The following is a 19,743-nucleotide window of genomic DNA, read 5'->3' on the forward strand; positions in this document are numbered from 1 at the left end:
GCTGGCTGGTTGGTGTGTTCGTTACTTTTGCAACTCTCTCCTCTTCTCTTCTCTATTTCAGTTAATGTTCCATACTTTCATCTTCATTCTCTCTCTCATAGATCTATGCACACAAAATATTTTGAGATATACAATACCAGGCTACTTAGCTCACGATTGTCTCATTGTTCTCAACAACTGCACATAAAATGAAGGTCACTTTTCTCTGCTTCAAAAAAATCTTTAATTCTCTTTGCCATTTTTCTTTGTTATATGACTTACATACATTAATGCAGAATGTAAATGTGATTTGCTTTTGCAGGCGTTTCAAGTGGGAGTATGGAGTCTATGGTCAATTTGGCTATGTGGGTTGGCGTTGTTTTGTCTCTCCCTGTATGCTACTCAATGCTTTCTTCCTTCCCTCAAGGATCAGATCATGAGGCCTAAGCTTAGTCAACGAGATGCCGGCGTTTCGGAACCTCCGAGAATTATCATATTCTCAGCTCCTAGGCCGTTCACTGGTTCTGTTGGGGCTAGGCAGAGTTTAGCTATTCGCTCATGGCTTGCTTTGTCCCCACAGATTGCAGTTGTGTTGTTCAGCAAAGACCCTTCTGTTGTTTCTTTCGCTGGAGCGTTTGATTCGCGGGTTTTGGTCGAACCCAACATTGATTTCACGTAAGCCAATAACTTTGTCATTCATTTCTTGCCCATCATTACTTTGTTTGAATGCAGTGCATTTTAGTTGATAGCATAGTTGTTGACTTATCTATCTGCTAAAATGGAATGTTTCTGTAAGTTGTGTCACCGTTCTTAAAGGCCTTTTTCAGAAAAGCAGATTTTTTTGTCTTTTCTGCTGTGTTTTCTTTGTTTTGGTTGTATGTTAATAGTAAATTTCTGGTGATTGGTTGAATTGAGGAGAAAAAAAAGGTTTTCAAAATGAACCTAGAAGGTGGCTTATATAATTCAGAAAAGTCTAGATGAGGAGTACAAAGTATGTTGCTTTATTTCCAGAGATGGTTTTTGAGGATTAGTTCGGGCTTAAGGAAATCCTCAAGGAGTAATGGAGTGGAGCTAGAACTATCGTATATTTATTGCCATCTGATACATGTTTGTATGGGTCTAGGTTCCTCGGTACCCCATTTTTTCATTCGATGATGGCAAGATCAAGGTCATTTTCATCGGACATTTCTGTTCTGGTTGATCCTGAAACCATTGTTTTACCTGACTTCATTTCCACCATGAATTATGCTTACAAACTTGACCATGATTGGCTTCTAGTTGCTTCATCACGAAATGTGTCCGACCTCCCATTCTACTTGGATGAGGATGGAAAGCATTGGCGAAGAGAGAATGGGAAATTGATGACGACACAGGAGGTACGAAAAAAACTTATTCCAGGCTGAAAATTTGATGGTCACAACTCCATTGATATTGTGCACTCTTCCATCAATTGCAGGAGATTTTTGGGCAGAGTTGGCAGTCGACTACTTGTGAAGGAAAGCTGCTTATGGCATGGAATAACAAAGATCTTCCCCTACATTCTGGAGTGCTTCCTCCTTTCTTGTATGGTAGGGGGGTGCACAGCAGTTGGGTCGTCAGTGAGGCCTTGTCATCTGAGCTTAGGTTTGTATTTGATGCCAGTTGGACAATCTCAAGCTTCTATCTAGTTGATCAGGAACATCAGACTGACTGGAATGTCGGAGGTTCCAATGCTTCAAATTTTGAAAGAAGCTGGGAATATGCTGGAAATTCTCATATTGGGGCACTATATGGATCATTGTCTTATCACGAAATTAATTACCATAGCCTAGTAAAACTTTTGAAATGTGACGGGCAATATATTTTTGTCAATACAACGGAAAACATCGTTTGTCCGACGGTATACCAGAGTGCAGGGAGATTATGGAAAGGATGGATATTGCGTTTCGGGTGGAAGAAGAACACTTTGGCTTGGGCTGAGGGTGTTAAATCACCAGGCCAGTTATCAGACTGTTCTCAGATGGTTCCAACAAAGCATACGAAACCATTAGACCTTCCATTCTCTTTAGAGACACTTCTCTCGTTCAATGCAGACAAAAATAACACAATTGTGCTTACTGCTGCGGGATATAGTTACAAGGACATGCTAATGAGCTGGGTGTGTAGATTGCGCCAACTGCAGGTCACAAATTTTATCATTTGTGCCCTTGACCAGGAAATATACGAGTTTGCTGTCTTGCAGGTAGTTTATTAAATCTTGTTTATTTATTTCCAGTTCTCTTCTTGTTTCACTTGAATGTGTATGTCCATTCTCATACTCTCATACACAAAGCATGCCAGCATGCACATGCATGGACAGATAAATAAGTAAACGATACATATCGGTTATGATTCAAAGCAGGCTGAGTTTCGGTAGTAGATCAAAGATAAAAGAGTCTTTATTTACTAAACTTGAAGCTAGTCTGAATTCTAGACTGATCTCCGAATGTGTTCATAAATTTGACTGTCTATTTCCCGTTACTGTTAGGGCCTGCCTGTTTTCAGGGATCCATTAGCTCCAAGTGAGATCAGCTTCAGTGATTGCCACTTCGGAACAAAATGTTTTCAGAAGGTGACAAAAGTGAAGTCCAGAATGGTTTTGAAGATACTGATGATGGGTTACAACGTGCTTCTTAGTGATGCGGATGTATATTGGTTTAGAAACCCGCTGCCATTGCTCTACTCTTTTGGTCCTGCTGTTCTTGCAGCTCAGTCTGATGAATTCAACAAAACAGGTGCATTTTGTGTAAATGGTCACTCTTATTTCCAATGATATAAGCACGTAATACATATATGCAGTGATATCTCCATCCGTACGACTATTTAGCTATTAAATCCAATGGCCTAAACCCCTCTGTGGTATTGCTCTGTATGCAGGACCAATTAACTTACCTAGGCGGTTGAACTCTGGCTTTTACTTTGCCCGTTCTGATGGTTCTACAATTGATGCTATGAAGAAGGTGGTGGCACATGCAGCAACTTCAGATCTATCTGAGCAGCCAAGCTTCTACGACACACTATGTGGAGAAGGGGGTTCCAATCGTGTGGGTGACGATAGATGCTTGGAACCTGAAACAAATCTGTCCGTCCATTTCTTGGACAGAGATCTCTTCCCAAATGGTGCATATCTGGACCTGTGGCAGAGAAAAAAAGTGAGAGCAGCCTGTGTAAAGCAGGGTTGTTTTGTTCTCCATAACAATTGGATCAGAGGGAGACTGAAGAAGTTAGAAAGGCAGGTTTTATCAGGCCTATGGGAATATGATACTAGTACAAGGATGTGTCAGCACCATTCCAAATTAGTAAAAAAAGTTTGAGACCCAATTGGTGGTTTATTATAATCATTAGTGTCTCACTTCGGTTTTCACATCCAACAATGATAAAGAAACTATTCCTTCTCTCAAGTTTGCAACTATGAGAGCCTTGGTTTCATCACAGCTTCCTCTGAAAAGGAATATTAAATTAAGGAGAGCCGGCCATGAAAAAAAGGAATTATCGTCTGTGGCTAATGCTTAATAATATCAAGGCAATAGAATGATCAGAATCCCCACCAGTGGACTATGTTGAAACATTTTGGTCAGGCTTCTTTTAATTGTGGCTATGCTGAAGAGGTTCATCCAGTTGTTAGGCCTAGCCCGGAATACCGACAGTGGAAGACACAAACAGTTGAAAGGATCTACCATAAATGAAGGATCTGCAAGTAAGGAAGTAGAAGCTCCCATATCATTGGACTTCAGTTTGCAGTCGAAGAATATTTTTGTGAGGATAGTCCACGCAGGTGGGCGAGAGGAGCTGTATCAGAATGTAGTTCCTGCATCTCTGTTGATGGAAAAGTATCCTGGGATGTGCGTTGCCCGCCCAGAGGTGTTCAAAAATCCTCAGGAGTCCCTTTTAGGGCCAGAGGAGAGCCTTTTGCCTGGTCAGAAGTATTATATAATACCAACTACTACAGTGCAGAAAATTAAGCATAAACACGAAAAGAAAGCTAGGGCCAAAGAACCTGCTGAAGGCAAAGAGTCTCCAGATGGGATCATTGTGAATGCAGGAGGTTGGGACACAGATGAATCTAGTTGCTCTGCTAAAGACTATTATATCTCCAAGGAAAGGTGGTCAAAACGTTTACGGAGAAAAGGTATTAGAGGAAAGAAGCCTTTTGTTCCCCCACTCCCGAAGACTAAATCATGTAGAGGATTGGGATGGGAGCCAAGTCTCACTTCTGTACAAGAGCTTTCTCCATGACTTTCTGTACACTGTCAACCTTGCGCTCGTATTCTGGTACGTGGTTGAATTGCTACTGCAATATTTTGGTTCCATGAAAAGTCTGAGAGAGATGTAACAAAAAAATTTATACACCATAAATAATAAGTAGTGTGCGATTTCCAGCACTATATTCTATAGACATGCCGTTTTAAGACTAGATTAGTCGTGTACCATAATTATAGGAGTTGTTTTCAACAAATTTTCACTGTCAGACTCTCACAATATATTGATGTCTCCCTGAAAACAGAAAAATATTTTTTGTTTGTTAAAACTGTTATTGCCAAAATAGTGCATCTAGGGGTTGTGTTTTCTATATGTAAGAGTTGTACTTGAGCTGCATAGTTAAACAACATGGTGGATCATCCTTGAATTTTTTTGGGATATGTTCCCTTTTTGAAAATAAAAGGCTTTTTTGTAGGTAGATGCTTCCTTAAAGAACATACATGTCTAATAATCTTGAGCAAGGATTCCATATATGTGTACGACAGTATAGGATACTCAAACAGAAGAAACACCAGAGTGTAGAATTCAAGAAGAAAAAGGCTGTGAGCACAAGCAAGATCTTTAGTTCCACAAATCTGTAAAAGAAGTGGTGTTTTTTAATTAATGACTTACATCAACTGTCCATCACTTCTATCTTCAAATGTACACTCACAAAATATAAGACAAAAGCTTGGTAAGGATCCATGTGTAGACAACAGAAAAGAAAGCACCAGCTGGAATTGTCACAGCCCAAGAAGCCACAATTTCCCTCACTGTTTCTGCTCTAACTCTATTAAGCCCCCTTGCAAATCCCACCCCCATGACTGCACCCACCAGAGTATGAGTTGCAGAGATCGGTAGTCCCAGCTTTGATGCAAATAGAACCACAGATGCTGCAGCAAACTCAGCTGCAAATCCTCTAGTTGGTGTCAGTTCTGTAATCTTCTTCCCAATCGTTGCTATTACCCTATACCCCCACATAGTGAGACCTGCTACAATTCCAAATCCTCCCCATGCTAGAACATCAGTTGGAATAACAATCTCAGCTCCACTGGCACCGCCATGAAGAATAGTTAAGGCAGCAGCCAAAGGACCTATTGCATTGGAGACATCATTCCCACCATGGGCAAATGACATGAAGCAGGCTGAGAGGATTTGCATGTATCCAAAGACCCCATATACTATTTCCAACTGGGTACCTGTTGGACCTGCAATATCAGAGAGAAACCCAATGTTTTTTGGGTGGATGGTACCCTCTTTTTGCTCTGCTTCTGATGATGTGGACTTGAGGAGGAGATGACCTAGCTGCTTTCGGATAATTCTGTATACAAGGACCGCACCTGCAATTCCACAGGCTAGAGCCCGGGCCAGAGCCAAAGCCAAGCTTTCTCCAAGAGGAAAGGCTGCGAATGAGATTCCACTCACTCCCACGAATACAGCAATTGGTGCTGCTGCAGCGGCAGCTTGTCCAGGATTTGGAGCACTATACACAAACTGAAAGGAACAGAGAAGAAGAAGAAGAATTGTAAGCAATAAGAAGTGTACTTTCAATTTTTGAACAGAAAATCAGGTTCTGTAAAATGCTAAGACTAAGAGTTAGACATATAGAGTGATGCTTAGGGCTTATGTTTTGAATTAATTTGGAAATAAAAAGAAACCATGTTTTTTCTAACCAAAATATATAGTCTTTCGTAATAAGATCGGTTAAAGGTTACAAGCGAAACCAAGATGTGGTAGCCTTTCTTCTAGGAACCATTAATTAGCAGGTAAATTCTTGTATGTTATCATAAGCCAACGCCATACCCATATATGATATAAGGCAGAGGATCATTTGACAATTCCATCTCCAAGGAAGGGGAACATACCCTACGAATGCATTTGTATACAAGAAAGGACACCAGTGCTCCCATGAACGGTGAGACAACCCATGAAGAAATCACTCTTGCCAATGAGCTCCAGAAGACAGCACCTGCTCCCCCATAGACAAGTCCAAACCCAACCATCGATCCTACTATACAGTGCGTTGTTGAGACAGGCCAGCCATAATATGATGCAACCTGACTAGCAGAAAACAATTAGTGGTGGATGGAAGAAAGAACAGGAGAATGTAGCATATAAGTGCACAACTAAATCCAGGGGGAAACATATGCAGCATATAAATGAACAACCAAATTCAAAGTCCTTGTTTTTTCCTTTTTCTTTCTGAAACAACTACACTCAAAGTCAAGCTTAAATTGAGTTATATGTATAGGATCTATTTGTTTGTCAAAGTAAGTGCATGGAAGAGTATATTGTTGCTTTCTTCCATAAAGGTCTCTGTCATTCTGAATGAGTTATGCTGCATGATACATAATTGCTAATGTAATACATTCATTAAGTTCGAAAAAAGAAAACTCTATTATGCTTGTTAAATAAGAGAAATTTTTAGTGTGGCGGTCATACTCCCACGTGGTATTACTATTTTGATCATAAAACTCGTAGTACTAAAGAAGATTCGGAGGGTGAATCATCCTAAGACAGAGAAGCTTCCCTTCACACGCATTTGATTGAAGAGACCAGCTCTTACCGTTTTCCAATGTCATTGTATGCATGTATCAAGGAAATCTTGGTTCGATGATTTTGAGGGACAACTCATTCATGTAGGTCATCGATCAAGCGAAACAGAAAACCACAAAATACATGCAGTGGAAGTTTGTTCTTATTATTGCACAATGGTTAAACATTTATAAATATCTAATAGCCATCCATTCTGTCCTGTCTGGGTAACATATTCCAGAAGTTGGTCCATAAAAGTTAGTTTAAGTAACCCAACAAAAGGACCAAGATATTGAACTCAACATAACTAGGCCTCCTCCATGATCCACACAAAGTTAGTTTAATACTAATTAATTTAGTTTGATTTCTTTCAATAAGCCATGAGAATTCTACCAAATCCAGAAATGCTCTTTGCTAGTATCTCCCCTTTTTGTCTCATAGGAATTGAATATGTTAATCCCGTAACTAACTTAGACAGAACTGAGATAGAAATAAAAACAGAGGAAGAACAATATTATACCTGTAACCAAGTACCAGCAGCAGCAAGCGAAGAAAGCAAGCCAGCAAAGAGCAGAGTGTCTTTGCCCTGAAACACATTAGCAACAAGAATGCCCTTTTGCATTGTGCTTGTCACATGAGTCCCCATAAAAAATGCTCCTGAGAATTCCAACACTGCAGCAGTTACAACAGCCTGCCTTAGCGTCAATGCTCCTGAACCCACCGAAGTCCCCATGGCATTGGCCACGTCATTGGCTCCAATATTCCAAGCCATGTAGAAACCAAACAACAGCGTTGCATAAGACAACATCTTGGTCTTCAAGGCCATGCCTTGCCACAGAGACTTCATGAAAAATGGAAGACTCAGAGCTGCAAATACTATGCATATGGAAATGGCTGAAGCTGTGCGGGAAGATATGTGGAAGGCCTGAGCCATTCCAGGCGACTCAGCTTGGTCCTCTGTTTTTGCATTCTCGTGATGTTCTTCAGCTTTCGCATCTTGGTTTTGCTGTTTTTCACCTTCCGCTTCTGCAAAAGAAGATAAACTGGCAAAAGGGTGTGTGATTTTCGAGTTGTTTAGCCTCAAAATGGGGAGAAAAGACTTGGGCAGTGGTGTTTGGGGCCTGAGAAAGTTTGTCTCTTTCCTTGGGAAGTGGGTTTCAGTTGAAAAGGAAAAAGAGCGGTGCTTTGGGAGATAGAGATGAGAATTGTGGAGAAGAAATGCTTCTGGTGTGATGGTGTTCCTTGCAGAAGATAGGCAATAAGAAGGAGTCATTTCTTAGGTGAAGAAAGAGGGCAGAGAGAGTGAGGAACAGAGAGGGTGGAGAATCCAAAGGGGATTATTCAGGTGGATTCTTGGCCATGGAATTTGGTGAGGGAGAGGAGGAGAATGGAGTAGGTGGTGGTAGAGGAACAGAGGAGTGTGCATTTTTGAGTTGGATATGATTTTTTTTCTTTTAATTTTTTTTTTTTGGTTGGAAAGAAGGGAGGTAAGAGTGGATTTGGCTGCTTCCTTTGTTCGATTGGGACGAGTGGTGGTCCTATTTCTTCAGAGACTTCTCACCACCACTCACATATATTCCCGGTCAATATTCAGAAAAATTAGAGTTTATGAAAAAATGAGGGGAAGAAAAAAGAGAATATATCAAGCGCACCACCATATCTACTAGAGATGATGGTGTTTCTCCTTATGGCATTGTGGTGGGCAACTTGATCAACTCCAATTCTGGTCTATTTTTAGAACACACATAACATATTGTTAGATAGAATAAAAAGCTTGTATTCAAGTAGTTAATATTCTTTCAACATTAACTACTTGATTACAAGCGAATATGGAAATGTTGGTCTATTCTTCACAACTACAATATCAAATGTCTCAAACAAATAAAAAAACGAATATGAATATTTTTTTATTACTAGAATTGGATTTGATTAAGGTAGGATTGAATTGTATTTGATTACATTGACTTGGAATGATAAATATCATTCATTAGCACTAGTGTTCTGAATGTGAATCGTGGCTCCTCGGTCTGGGGTCCATGATCAAAGAGTTGGAACTTGGAGTAGTGAGTTATATCTGCACAGTCCCAATCTCTTGGACTACAAGGGTCCAAGAGATTTGTGGTTACTCACCGTTGCATATAAATTCAACGGTTCACTAACTCTTGCACTCTTTTTAAGAAACTTTTTTGAACCGTTGAATATTATCATAATCTCTTGGACTCCTGTGGTCCAAGAGATTGAGGCTGTATATCTGCATTCATTTTTTTAACACCAAACATGGTATTGGATTAAGCTGATCAAATCCTGCAACTTTTTTCACCAACCAAACAAGGCCCGGACAAAGGAGAGCTTCAAAGTTTCAAACCCCTGGGCCCAAGAGTACACAAAAATGTTTGGGCCGAGCCTGACCACACAAGTCAACAAACCGAGCCAAATCTGTAGCAAGCCCTAAAGTAAAAACTTATTTTTCATTATGCTAAACGCATGAGTGATTGGGCCTCAGAAACGGATAACAACCCAAGCCCATGACAATATCTAGGGCCCATCAGTGCTCCAATTATGTAAGCCAACGACCTTATTAGGCGACCTCACAATACAAAATGGTCGAAACTTAAGTTTGAAAGTTGCTAGTTCTGTTTTAGCAAATTTCCGACCTTCCATCAATCACAGGTTCAAGGAGCTTTTATCGAAACATGAATTGACTTTGGTCAAAGGTGAGGGATGAGAACCGCACCGATGTCGACGTAACCCTAAATCCTAAACCCTAAAAAAAAATTCCAAAAACGCAACACAACAGGGACGCGCATTCACATTGTACTAGAATATGCTTGCTTTATATACCAAGCATATAGTATATTGGAAAATTAAAGTGGCCTCTCTCCTGGGTCAAAAAGGTCGTGCATCCAATCATATAGAGATTCCTTGATTTTGGACGGCTTGGAGCTTTATGCTGCTTCCTATCCTATGTCATCCCTCCCTCCCTCCCTCCCAACTCCCTACCCTTTTTCTATGGTTCAAAGCAAACTAGTTATTATCTCCACACACTAAGATTCCTCGTCAAGCTGAAAATCTTTAACATTTGCATTGAAAATTTGAAACTGAGTTAACTCACTCACTCGGGTAATTAACAAAAGAAAGAATAATGGAAACTAATTAATCTGCTTGGTTTTGTTTTATATATATTCCACCTAACTTTGGTCCCGCGCCGATTTGGTCCATTTGTACATGCATGAACTACTTTTAAAAATCTAATCAATCATTTGGCAAAACAATCAAGCATATATATAGAATTCATTCGTATAAGTTAGGTGGAGGAGGCAACTTTTTTAGACTAATTAAGCGTCACAAAATTAGCATCAAATAAAACTTCTTATTTTTTTGGTTTTTTTGACATAGTGATATTCTAAACTACACTATTGTACGGAAATGGGATACAACTCAAGTGTAAGGGGAGGAGTACAATACCTTGGCCAACTATTCATCCACACCAAACCCACATGGTTTCTAGAGTCTACTTTTGTAATTTTAAACATAATAATGAAAGAATAAGTTCCCTTTTTTTTTGGGATAAAAAAAGGTTTAGAAGGAGGGGAGGTTGCCTCATTCCAGGATTAGGACATACCAAGGCCTCTTTGATTTTTGAGGACAATAAATTATAGAATAGTATGATATCATCACGTTAGCCGGTGATACTTTTACTCAAAATTTGCCACGTGTATAATTTATTGACAACTAGATTTACCATTCATTTTAACTCTTATTAAATAAATTAAAGAGATTTTAAAAACTTTAGAAAAAGAAAAAAGAAAACCCCCTAGAAACCACTTGCTTCATTGACGAACTCCAAAACCCCACACCCACCGTCTGCCATGACTACTGCATCACTATTTCACAATCAATAGAAAAAATTTGATTCGGCTATTGGTATATTTTGAAAGCTATGCAACCAAGATTGGATTCCTATTCACCTACCTCATTTGCTTTTCCTGTCAAACATCTCAATCGCCATATATCTTGTAGGACTTTGGAAACTTTTCAGATTCCTCAAAACCTTCGTATGAAATTAAATGATTCCATAAAGATCATAAACCCACCCCATCAAATCTTCAATCTAAACCCCTTGAACCCTAAACCCATAATAGTGAGAAAATTCCTTGAAACCTAAACCCATAATAGAGGGGAGGGAGAGATTTAAAAAAAGAAAAAGAAAAACCGATGGGCAGCCATGGAAAAAAGTGGAGGAGCTTTGGCGGCGAGCTCAGGGAAGGGGTTGCTAGGGATTTTTATTATTATTGAGTTTTATTTATTATTTATTTTCTATGGTTTTAAATTATAAAATTGAACTTTTAAATCCAGCTGTATAAAAGGTTAATTTTTCTTTAAAAAGTTATACACATGACAATTTTTGAATGGAAGTATCACCAGCTGACGTGGTGATACTGTATGATTCTGTAATACTAGATAGTGAATAAAACGATCCTTACCAACTCAACTAATCCTGTCTGCAAGAATGCAAGCAATGCATTCCGTAAGTTGGGTTTACCCTCCATCCAAAAACCTCCTCGATAAAGCAGATCTTGAACCTGGCTCTGATACCAATTGATGGGGATCGGGGTTCGGACATAGGTCACCAACCACATATACGAGCACCGAAATCTAAGGCTAGTGCAAACTCACATATATCATAGCAAATCCATGCCACAAATAAATTATTTTATTAATCATCAACATCCACCCCCTACAACTATTACATTAGCCTTATTTATAGGATTTACAAGACTTGGGCACCAAGGCTACTTAGTCTAAAAGTAAACTAATTAATTTATAACATTACACATAAATAATAAAAAATTATCCTAAAACTACCTAAATAAGAAAATAATAATATATCATAAAATAACTAATTAAATGCTAATATCTATCTTGATCCACTTCTATGCTTCTGCATCAGACAATACATCCCCATATTCTTCTCTGCTAGCACAGCAGCAGTTTAATTCAAAATTCTCAAGCTTCAATGCATCCATCCAAATTCGAAAGTCCAAATTGGGAGAGAAGGAGCATCCACACATTCAGTGAACCCCTTTGGTCCCCCACTGAGTTCAGAATCAAAAGAAAGTACAAGCCTTCAACACTCAAAGCTCAGGGTCCACTGGGTCCCAACCGGACGCGGCCCATCACTTTTACCATTTCCACATCTGTCGGGAGCGTGCCAAACCCTCCACTGTGCATGCTGCCAACCCAATCACACTCCGCCACATCATAAATCGAGAAGCGTACTCCATATACTACCAGAGGTCGGCACGTGGCACAGTGGCACATTGGCACACTGGCAAAGCAACCTCAGATTCTCATCTCCAATAACACTTTACCAGCTTATCGTACACAATTGAGAGACTAGTTTTTTTCTTCGATTTTAACTGGTTTTTAATTTGGGTGAAAAGAACTCACTATTCTGATTAACTGGTTTTTAATTTTTAATTATCAATTAATGTCATAAGTTTTTATCTACCATAAATAAATAAGATCTAAATCAGAGAAAACAAATAAAATACAAACACGGCAACTTAAAATTAGTGTAAGAACTTTGTGACTCTAGCATTATTCCATCATCTTGGGAGTCAACTTTAACGGTAGATAGGGGTCCCCTATACAAGACATGGGTCCTATACTATATCAATATGTCGGTACACAATAGTGTAAGGTGATGATCAAGCGTGTATTTTGAAAGCCCACATACCAAATTTTTAGGTACATACATGACACACATTAATCTTTCCACCACGTCTATTTTGTTTTGCCTTGTCATTTTATCGGTTCCCTTCCTTGCCCAAAACGACCTTCTCTTAATTGAAAATAGCTTCGAGCTTGTCGCTGGCACGAATGACTCACACGCTTATGAAAACGGAACAAAACGACAGCCGACTGTTAATAAAAAAACATTGCAAGTCGGGTGGTTTTTTTGTTGTAGACAGAGATCGCGTCAGCATCCCAATTACAAGTATTCTCGGTGGGTCCATGACACGTGTAAAAGAGAGACTGTAAAGTCATAATATTAATATCCAATTCCGAAATGTAGCTCCAAGGCAAATGAAAAAGTGCGTAATTACGGAATAAGGAAAAGGAAAAAGAGCAAGACAATAGAACATGCTGCTAGTTACATTTAATTTGTTTTCCATCCGAACTTACTCTGAATCATGTTGGTTCAGAAAACTTAAAATATTTTCACTCAAAAATTTATGGGACAAATTGGTATTCGTAGCATTATTGTTGTTTTGTAAGTTGCTCTCTACTTTGTAGTTGAGAATTGAGACCTACCGAATAAACTATAATAATAATAATAATAATAATAATAATAATAATAATAATAATATGCAAGTGGCATATCATATGTAACTATGTATGATGTATGTGAATAAACCAAGCAAAGTGCATGATTCTCGCACGTAAAGGATAAGGAGATAAAGGTGGATATGCTCAGCAACTTTTGAACTATTCTGCAAAATTATTATTATTATTAAGAATTTGGAAACATGGTATAGAGGAAGGTGGGAGATAGATAGAGTTTGATCCATGGCTCAAGTAGGACCCCATTGACATGTTCATCTTTCAAATTTAAATATAATTGCGTGACATAATCAAGGAAAAGGACAAGGGATTAGCGGATTTTAGCATAATTTTAAGTCTAGTCTCTAGTGAGAGGTTATCCTAAAAGAGCAGATAGATAATGTGTGTTCGGATAAGGAAGTGCATGACCTTTCAATCGATTGTCGTTTGTCAATGATACATATCTTTTGGACTTGCCATTAAAGTTTCATTTCCAAACTGCTTACTTTGATTATGATTTTTTCTTTTTTCTTTCGGTAAAGATCGAGATTTTAATGTGATGATTTCTTACGTATTCTAAATGGAACCTCACTCTTAATTGCCAGAAGAGACTGATGTGATGATGCGTGTCTATGGTCCTATGGACAGCTTGCAATTGATCGATCTGGGTCCTGCTTGTATTTATGTTCAGGTGTATTGTCCATTTACTATTTGAAAATGTTATCAGAACCAAGTATGAAAATATCAGCGATTTAGATATTATTGGGCTTTCAATTTATAAATATTTTGAAATTGGGACCTATGATTACTTTTCAAACTAAAGATAAAATTTTAGGTTATTTGTCTAGTATCGAAAAATATTGATAAATATTGAGTATATAGGGAGTTATCGGAGATATATTGCAAATAAGGGGGAAGAAATAGGCTTACCCCCTTATATCTGCATTGACACCTAACAAAAGGGATATATCGACCGATATTTTCATTCTTGAACCTAAATTAATATTATAAGAAATAATGAAATGGAATGCAGCTGTTTCATACTCATGAGTGCATTTTCGTTCTCATAAACTCCAGAAAAACTTTCCTTATCCTGGTTTCATTATCCTTTTGTTCCTATCTTTTTCCTCATCATTTTGTAAAATTTCAAAGAGACGGACTTCTATGTAATCTTAACATATTTTACTTATTAAATGAGGAGAAAAATAGAAAAAATAAAGCTATAAAACTAAAGTAGCCTGAATTAGGTATGCCATGTTTAGGAGGGACCGAACTAATAGGTCGGTCTGTTGTCATGAACCGAGATAAGCTACCTCAAAAACCCTAAAACAAAAATATCTGTCTCCAGCAAGCAGACCTACAGATTGTTTCAAATACGACCAACATTACAATGAGGAAGTTGTGTTAATTTGACACCAACCCCTTCCTCTCCTTTGTGAGTCTCAAGAAACCCTGAAATTGCACTTCTGCAAGAATGTGGTGGGTCATGGACCTCACAGGACCACATGGCCAGTGTGAAGAAGAAGATATGCACGCAGTAGTGAGTCAGCTACATAACACATACATGTATAGAGGTCATCAATCATTTCCGGCCATTTTGTTTAGCAGGTCGACAAAAGCATCTCAGTCCTCTCTTCTAAAAAGTAAAAAATAGACAAACTAACAAACAAAGAAGCGTTTGTGGAGCCCATATGCCTTGCCCTTGCATATCACCGTTTTGCCAGCATGACTATGACTATGAACATGGGCAATGCCTATGAGGCCAGGACTTGCAGATGAAGGCATGTAAGCAACAAAGAAAACCAAAAGCATCAATTAGTTTTTTGAGAAGATGTATTTATTCAACAATTCTTTTTTAAACTATAATTTTTTCGGGCGCAGACGGTAATCTACGAAAGCAGCTGATTAAAGTTGTGAAAATATCAATTTTTTTTTCTTTTCGTTACATTGGTTGGTTGGAAGAAAGAAAACTTCATTGGAATTCGGTCCTGGGTGCCATGAAAAAGAGGGAATTCATCACCACTCTGGTGGGAACCATTGGCGAAATCAAATCTTTTATGCTTCGAATTATGTTTCCCGGTAATGATAGACAGTACTAGTCCATGTTCACATACGAGGTAACGACCAAACGAGAGTGAATTATAAAGTGCTCCATATGCATACAAACATAAGTAACAGATGGAAAAAGAAATGAGAAAATGGAGCTCAAAACGACAAAACATCGTTAACTACAGTCGACACTATTCTTAGGAATGGGAGTGTTTTTATTTTTTTATTTTTGTATATATATACAAGCGATATTGAGAGAGTGAAGATTAAATATCGAAGTTTGGATAATTCTTCTTAATTAATAGAGCTACAAATTAAAAAATTATTGTATAATATTAAAATACAGTATATAATCAGACTAATTGTTATAACACGCGAGAATGACATGGTTAAGATTTTTCACTTTAAAATATAATCTCAAAAAATATTTTAAAATTATACTCCTTTGCTATAATTGCTCACATTGTTGGGAGAGTCTAAGATAACGTTTCTGCGTACAACCCGCGTTAAAACTGAGTAAACATCAGTCTTCAAAAAAATTAAAAAAATGGAAAGAAAAAAATAAAGAAAAAGCTGACCAACCAATTCTAGTTACTTTACACTTGCCCTGCCCCTTGAAGAAGAAAGGAACTCTATAAATAAAGGCCAAAGTGTACCATACATAGGCTTGAGCACGCAACTCGTAGTCCCCAACACATCTTCTAATCTCTCTTCCCAACTCTTCTTCTAAACCAAACCAAACCCAGAATGGTACGACCTTCGCCTGAACCCACCAAGCCCTCCACCATCAAGTTCCTCTGCAGCTACGGTGGCAAAATCCTCCCCCGTTATCCCGACGGCAAGCTTCGTTATCTCGGGGGCGAAACCCGCGTCCTCGCCGTAAACCGCAACATTTCCTTTTCCGGTCAGTTAACTCCCGTTTACTCTCCGTTTCTTTATGCCATCCTCGATGATATATAAAGAGTAGATAGGATTGATTGACTGATTTGTTGTGGTGTGGTGTGTTTACAGAGCTGTTGTTGAAGCTGGGTGAGCTGTGTGGGCCCTCCGTGACCGTGAGCCTACGTTGTCAGTTGCCCACCGAGGATCTCGACGCCCTTGTGTCCATCAAGTCCGATGAGGATCTGGCCAATCTCATCGAAGAATACGACAGAGCAGCCGCCTCTGCATCTCCACCGCCTTTTGCCAATTTGAAGATCAGAGCCTTCCTTTCCCTCGTCCCTCCCAAACCACACAAAACGCCGTCGTCTACGCCGTCTTCCTCGGCCTCAGCCTCCACGACGTCGTCCTCCGGCACTTCCTCCTCGTCTAACTACTACTACTACAGCGCTGCTGCTTCCGGGTCCACTCCCAGGTTCCCCATGGTGTCCACGGCAGTTGACCGCTGTGTCCGCCAAATCTCACAGGCTACGACGCCGTTTCAGAAATCAGCTGCCAAGGTTCCTCACTGTGCTGATATTTGCCATGCTCATGGAAGCCCTAGTAGTCGGCTCTATCTCATTCACAACGGCAACCACTGGCAATAACAACACATGTGACACTCTCGGAGTCTCGGACTGAGTACTATAAATATATATGCCACGGCGGGTTAAATACTACAAATTAAATACTACCAGACAACTCCCCTTCCCTCTCCCCCCAACCCCACGAAGGAGAAAATACGAACCAAAAAAGAAGAAGATCAATTATCGTATAGTATTTGATCATATGATGTAATGGGATTGGCGCTAGAGCTGTAATCGTTCATATGGATTGCTTTTCAGTATCCGTGGCGATTAATGAATTTCAGTCCAATTTCGTTTTTTCATGTGCATGTGTTCATTCATGAATCATGGTGAGTGATTTTGTCTTTTTGCATTTCTGTTTTTCTTTTTCTTTTTTTACCTTCCAAAATCCATTATACCTTATAGCAGCCATTATTTTTGCACAACAGCTTTTTCCATTGCCGTTTCCCATCAGGTTTTGCGTGCCACGTTGCACAAACGTGTCTGTGTTGTGTCACTCTGTTATGCTTTTACGTGAAACAGAGCACCTCTCTCTTTCATCCTCATCTCTGTTTGTTTGTAATTTGTTCCAGTTGCTCGGTTTATTTCTTATTGTTTTCTGGGAAATGGTTTTATTAAAAATCGGTTCATTATTCAATAGTTTGACATTCTAAAATGTAGCAAGCAGGTTGATGCTGATCGGGGAGACGGACAAAGCTTTCAATTTTTTGACTCAACCAGCAGAATGTATGTAAGTTTCATTTTCTCGGGTTTTTTTTTCTGTGTTCTGTGTGGGATTGGATTAATTAAATAAATGCTTTCACCTTATACGAATTACAAGTATGATAATGGTAAGGTATGGTGCATCATACATGATGCATGAGGACATGAATGATGGGGTTAGCTTTTTTCTTGAACAGAGATTCGATCGACGGGATTGGATGGGATGGGTTGGGAAGGCAGGCAGAACTGGAGTCTCGAGAAACAGCGATAGAGTTGGAAGCATCGGAATCTTTATTGATGGAATTGGGGAGAAACCCATAAAAATACATTCTGTCCCATACGTGACAGCTGGTGCTCGTTGCCTAGCTACTACTGGTTCATGAAGCTGCACGTAATTAGTTTAACATAAGATATTTAAACCCTAAATATAAAAACGAATAAATGAAAATAAATAATAGAAAATCACAGATGACAGCTGCTGATAGAGATTTGAAAAGAGGCCGTCCGCAGTCCACTCACGTAGCATTCACAAGGGATGAGATGAGATTCCCTTGGCCCTTCATTTCAGATGTAGGGAGACAAATCTGAAAGAGATTTGATGGAGCATTGTTAGGTATCGTGTGGGTAATATTTAATTAATTAAGGGATAATTAAAGTGGTTTAAGGATCATCCCATCCCTATAGGCTATACCTCTCTGCCTGCCCCCACCATGCGTGTGATCCTTTTTATCTCGTCTTTGTTGATAAGTAGAAATGTGGGACTAAGATATAGATAGAGAGATCATCAACTTTGAATCATCTTTTGACAAAGTGTTAAATTTCATTAGAGAGACGATTAATTGGCTTATTACTAATAACACCGATATTATTCTCAATTGATAGTGTGTTGGATCCCACAGGCCACAGAGAGAGAGAGAGAGCAACCAGCTTTACTGTGTTGATCGGTGTGTGTTTGAGAGAGCTGCACTGCACTGCACCGCACCGCATTCAAGATGCACTCAACACTGACAGCACTAAGTGGTTTGCTAGGCGTGATCTCAATATGCACTCAACTCTATCCCATGGCCAAAGATATCTATATATATAAGAACTTGAATCATGACGTGGTTGATTGAATTTGTAATGAGGAAATTCATAATTAAGTTGAAACGTATTTATATTGAAGGAAATAAATACATACATAAATATTGTTGTACTGTGTTATCTTCAATATACAGAGTTTTGATTTGCAAAGAGCTTGAAATAAAAAGAGAATAAAATAGTACTAGAAGACATAAATTCTTATATGAATAATGCTACTCTTATCACATTTTTATATAATAATTATATACCATTTTATGTATCGGTTTAGGTATTATTGACATGTCAAGTAAATAGCCAACTATACTAAAATTTCTTTTTAATTTTCAAAATGTAATTATGTTACTCAAAACTTATCACCTCTTCTTACTTACCCTCCTCTCTCTCCCACCAACCCATCCATTGGAGGAAATTTCCACATCTAGAATAAAGGGAAGAGAAGATCTGAACTAGAGAAGTTGAGGAATCAGATGGAAACAATAGAAAGTAATTTTCTTAATTCAAGGTAGGGTCATTGTTTTGAATGGAGCCCTTTGAGGCTTCCTAGGAGTTGTCCACTTTACTTTGGTTCATAACAATAGATTAATAAAATGTATTTAGATCTCTTTTGGTCCATATCTATATATTGAGATCTGGATTGTTGTTTGTGTGCTGAAGATGGAGTGGAGTGGAGTGTAGTTGGAGCTGTTGTGGAGAGGCAAGCGTCAAACCCTAGGGTATTTTCTTGGTAGTTTTTGTTTATATTTTTTAATTTTTTGTTAATTAAAAATAATAATTCAAATCACCTGAGATGATGTAGATGTCCAAATCGGCTGCCGCATAAAGTGGCATACAATTATGGTATAAAATGTGGTAGGAGTAGCACTACCCTTCTTATATACATGCATAGTCCTTAATAAGAAAACAACGTGTATGTATGCACCATCGAATCCCACTATCAGAATCAAAATACTATCGGTGTTTAAGAAGACTTATGGATTTGAATTTTTTTTTTCCTTTTACTATAAGAATTGGACTTATTGAATTAGTCAACAATTCAACATATTCTAACTTACAAATTATCTTTAGAGCCACTAGAGAGGTGGGACTTGATTGGACTAAACTCCAATTATGTATGGTCCCAACCACCTAAGTCTATAAACAAATTAGGGTTACTACATTTTAAGACATGCCAAGTTTGGTATTAATTCATTTTTGTTTTATACAAATGATATTTTATTTTAAATTAAATTAAACTAAGAGGAGGGGGATTTGAACTCGGGTGCAGAGTGGGGAGTACATCTGCTCTAACCAACTTGGCTAAGCCCAT

General features: G+C 38.6%; 4 protein-coding genes across 8 annotated transcripts; 3 read left to right on the plus strand and 1 right to left on the minus strand.

Moving 5' to 3' along the window:
* The first annotated feature begins 60 nt into the window (after nucleotides 1-60).
* Nucleotides 61-4,476, plus strand: LOC117614953 (beta-arabinofuranosyltransferase RAY1). Of its 2 annotated transcripts, none has more exons than XM_034343899.1 (6): nucleotides 61-194; nucleotides 276-654; nucleotides 1,103-1,355; nucleotides 1,436-2,200; nucleotides 2,486-2,732; nucleotides 2,875-4,476. In XM_034343899.1, exons 2-6 carry the CDS (start codon nucleotides 416-418, stop codon nucleotides 3,309-3,311), a joined length of 1,941 nt encoding a protein of 646 aa, XP_034199790.1. In that variant the 5' UTR covers nucleotides 61-194; nucleotides 276-415; the 3' UTR covers nucleotides 3,312-4,476. The 2 variants fall into 2 exon arrangements, with proteins under 2 accessions (XP_034199790.1, XP_034199789.1); XM_034343898.1 differs by having other exon boundaries at nucleotides 302-654.
* Nucleotides 3,570-4,478, plus strand: LOC117614955. The gene has a single exon (XM_034343902.1). It carries the CDS (start codon nucleotides 3,595-3,597, stop codon nucleotides 4,231-4,233), a length of 639 nt encoding a protein of 212 aa, XP_034199793.1. The 5' UTR covers nucleotides 3,570-3,594; the 3' UTR covers nucleotides 4,234-4,478.
* Nucleotides 4,209-8,309, minus strand: LOC117614954 (inorganic phosphate transporter 2-1, chloroplastic). Of its 2 annotated transcripts, XM_034343901.1 has the most exons (4): nucleotides 7,292-8,309; nucleotides 6,102-6,293; nucleotides 4,870-5,730; nucleotides 4,209-4,315 (listed from the first exon to the last, which is right to left on the minus strand). In XM_034343901.1, the coding sequence occupies exons 1-3, from the start codon at nucleotides 8,042-8,044 to the stop codon at nucleotides 4,906-4,908; spliced, it is 1,770 nt and encodes a 589-aa protein (XP_034199792.1). In that variant the 5' UTR covers nucleotides 8,045-8,309; the 3' UTR covers nucleotides 4,209-4,315; nucleotides 4,870-4,905. The 2 variants fall into 2 exon arrangements, with proteins under 2 accessions (XP_034199792.1, XP_034199791.1); XM_034343900.1 differs by lacking the exon at nucleotides 4,209-4,315 and having other exon boundaries at nucleotides 4,750-5,730; nucleotides 7,292-8,308.
* A 7,392-nt stretch (nucleotides 8,310-15,701) lies between these two features.
* On the plus strand, nucleotides 15,702-18,004 carry LOC117614478. Of its 3 annotated transcripts, none has more exons than XR_004583878.1 (4): nucleotides 15,702-16,051; nucleotides 16,159-16,981; nucleotides 17,313-17,382; nucleotides 17,552-18,004. XR_004583878.1 is itself a non-coding variant. In XM_034343299.1 (2 exons), the coding sequence occupies exons 1-2, from the start codon at nucleotides 15,895-15,897 to the stop codon at nucleotides 16,671-16,673; spliced, it is 672 nt and encodes a 223-aa protein (XP_034199190.1). In that variant the 5' UTR covers nucleotides 15,702-15,894; the 3' UTR covers nucleotides 16,674-17,077. The 3 variants fall into 3 exon arrangements, 1 of the variants encoding a protein (XP_034199190.1); XR_004583879.1 differs by having other exon boundaries at nucleotides 17,313-17,378; XM_034343299.1 differs by lacking the exons at nucleotides 17,313-17,382; nucleotides 17,552-18,004 and having other exon boundaries at nucleotides 16,159-17,077.
* Nucleotides 18,005-19,743: the final 1,739 nt, after the last annotated feature.

This window comes from Prunus dulcis, chromosome 1 (assembly GCF_902201215.1).
Source record: "Prunus dulcis chromosome 1, ALMONDv2, whole genome shotgun sequence".
Taxonomy (NCBI): Eukaryota; Viridiplantae; Streptophyta; class Magnoliopsida; order Rosales; family Rosaceae; genus Prunus; species Prunus dulcis.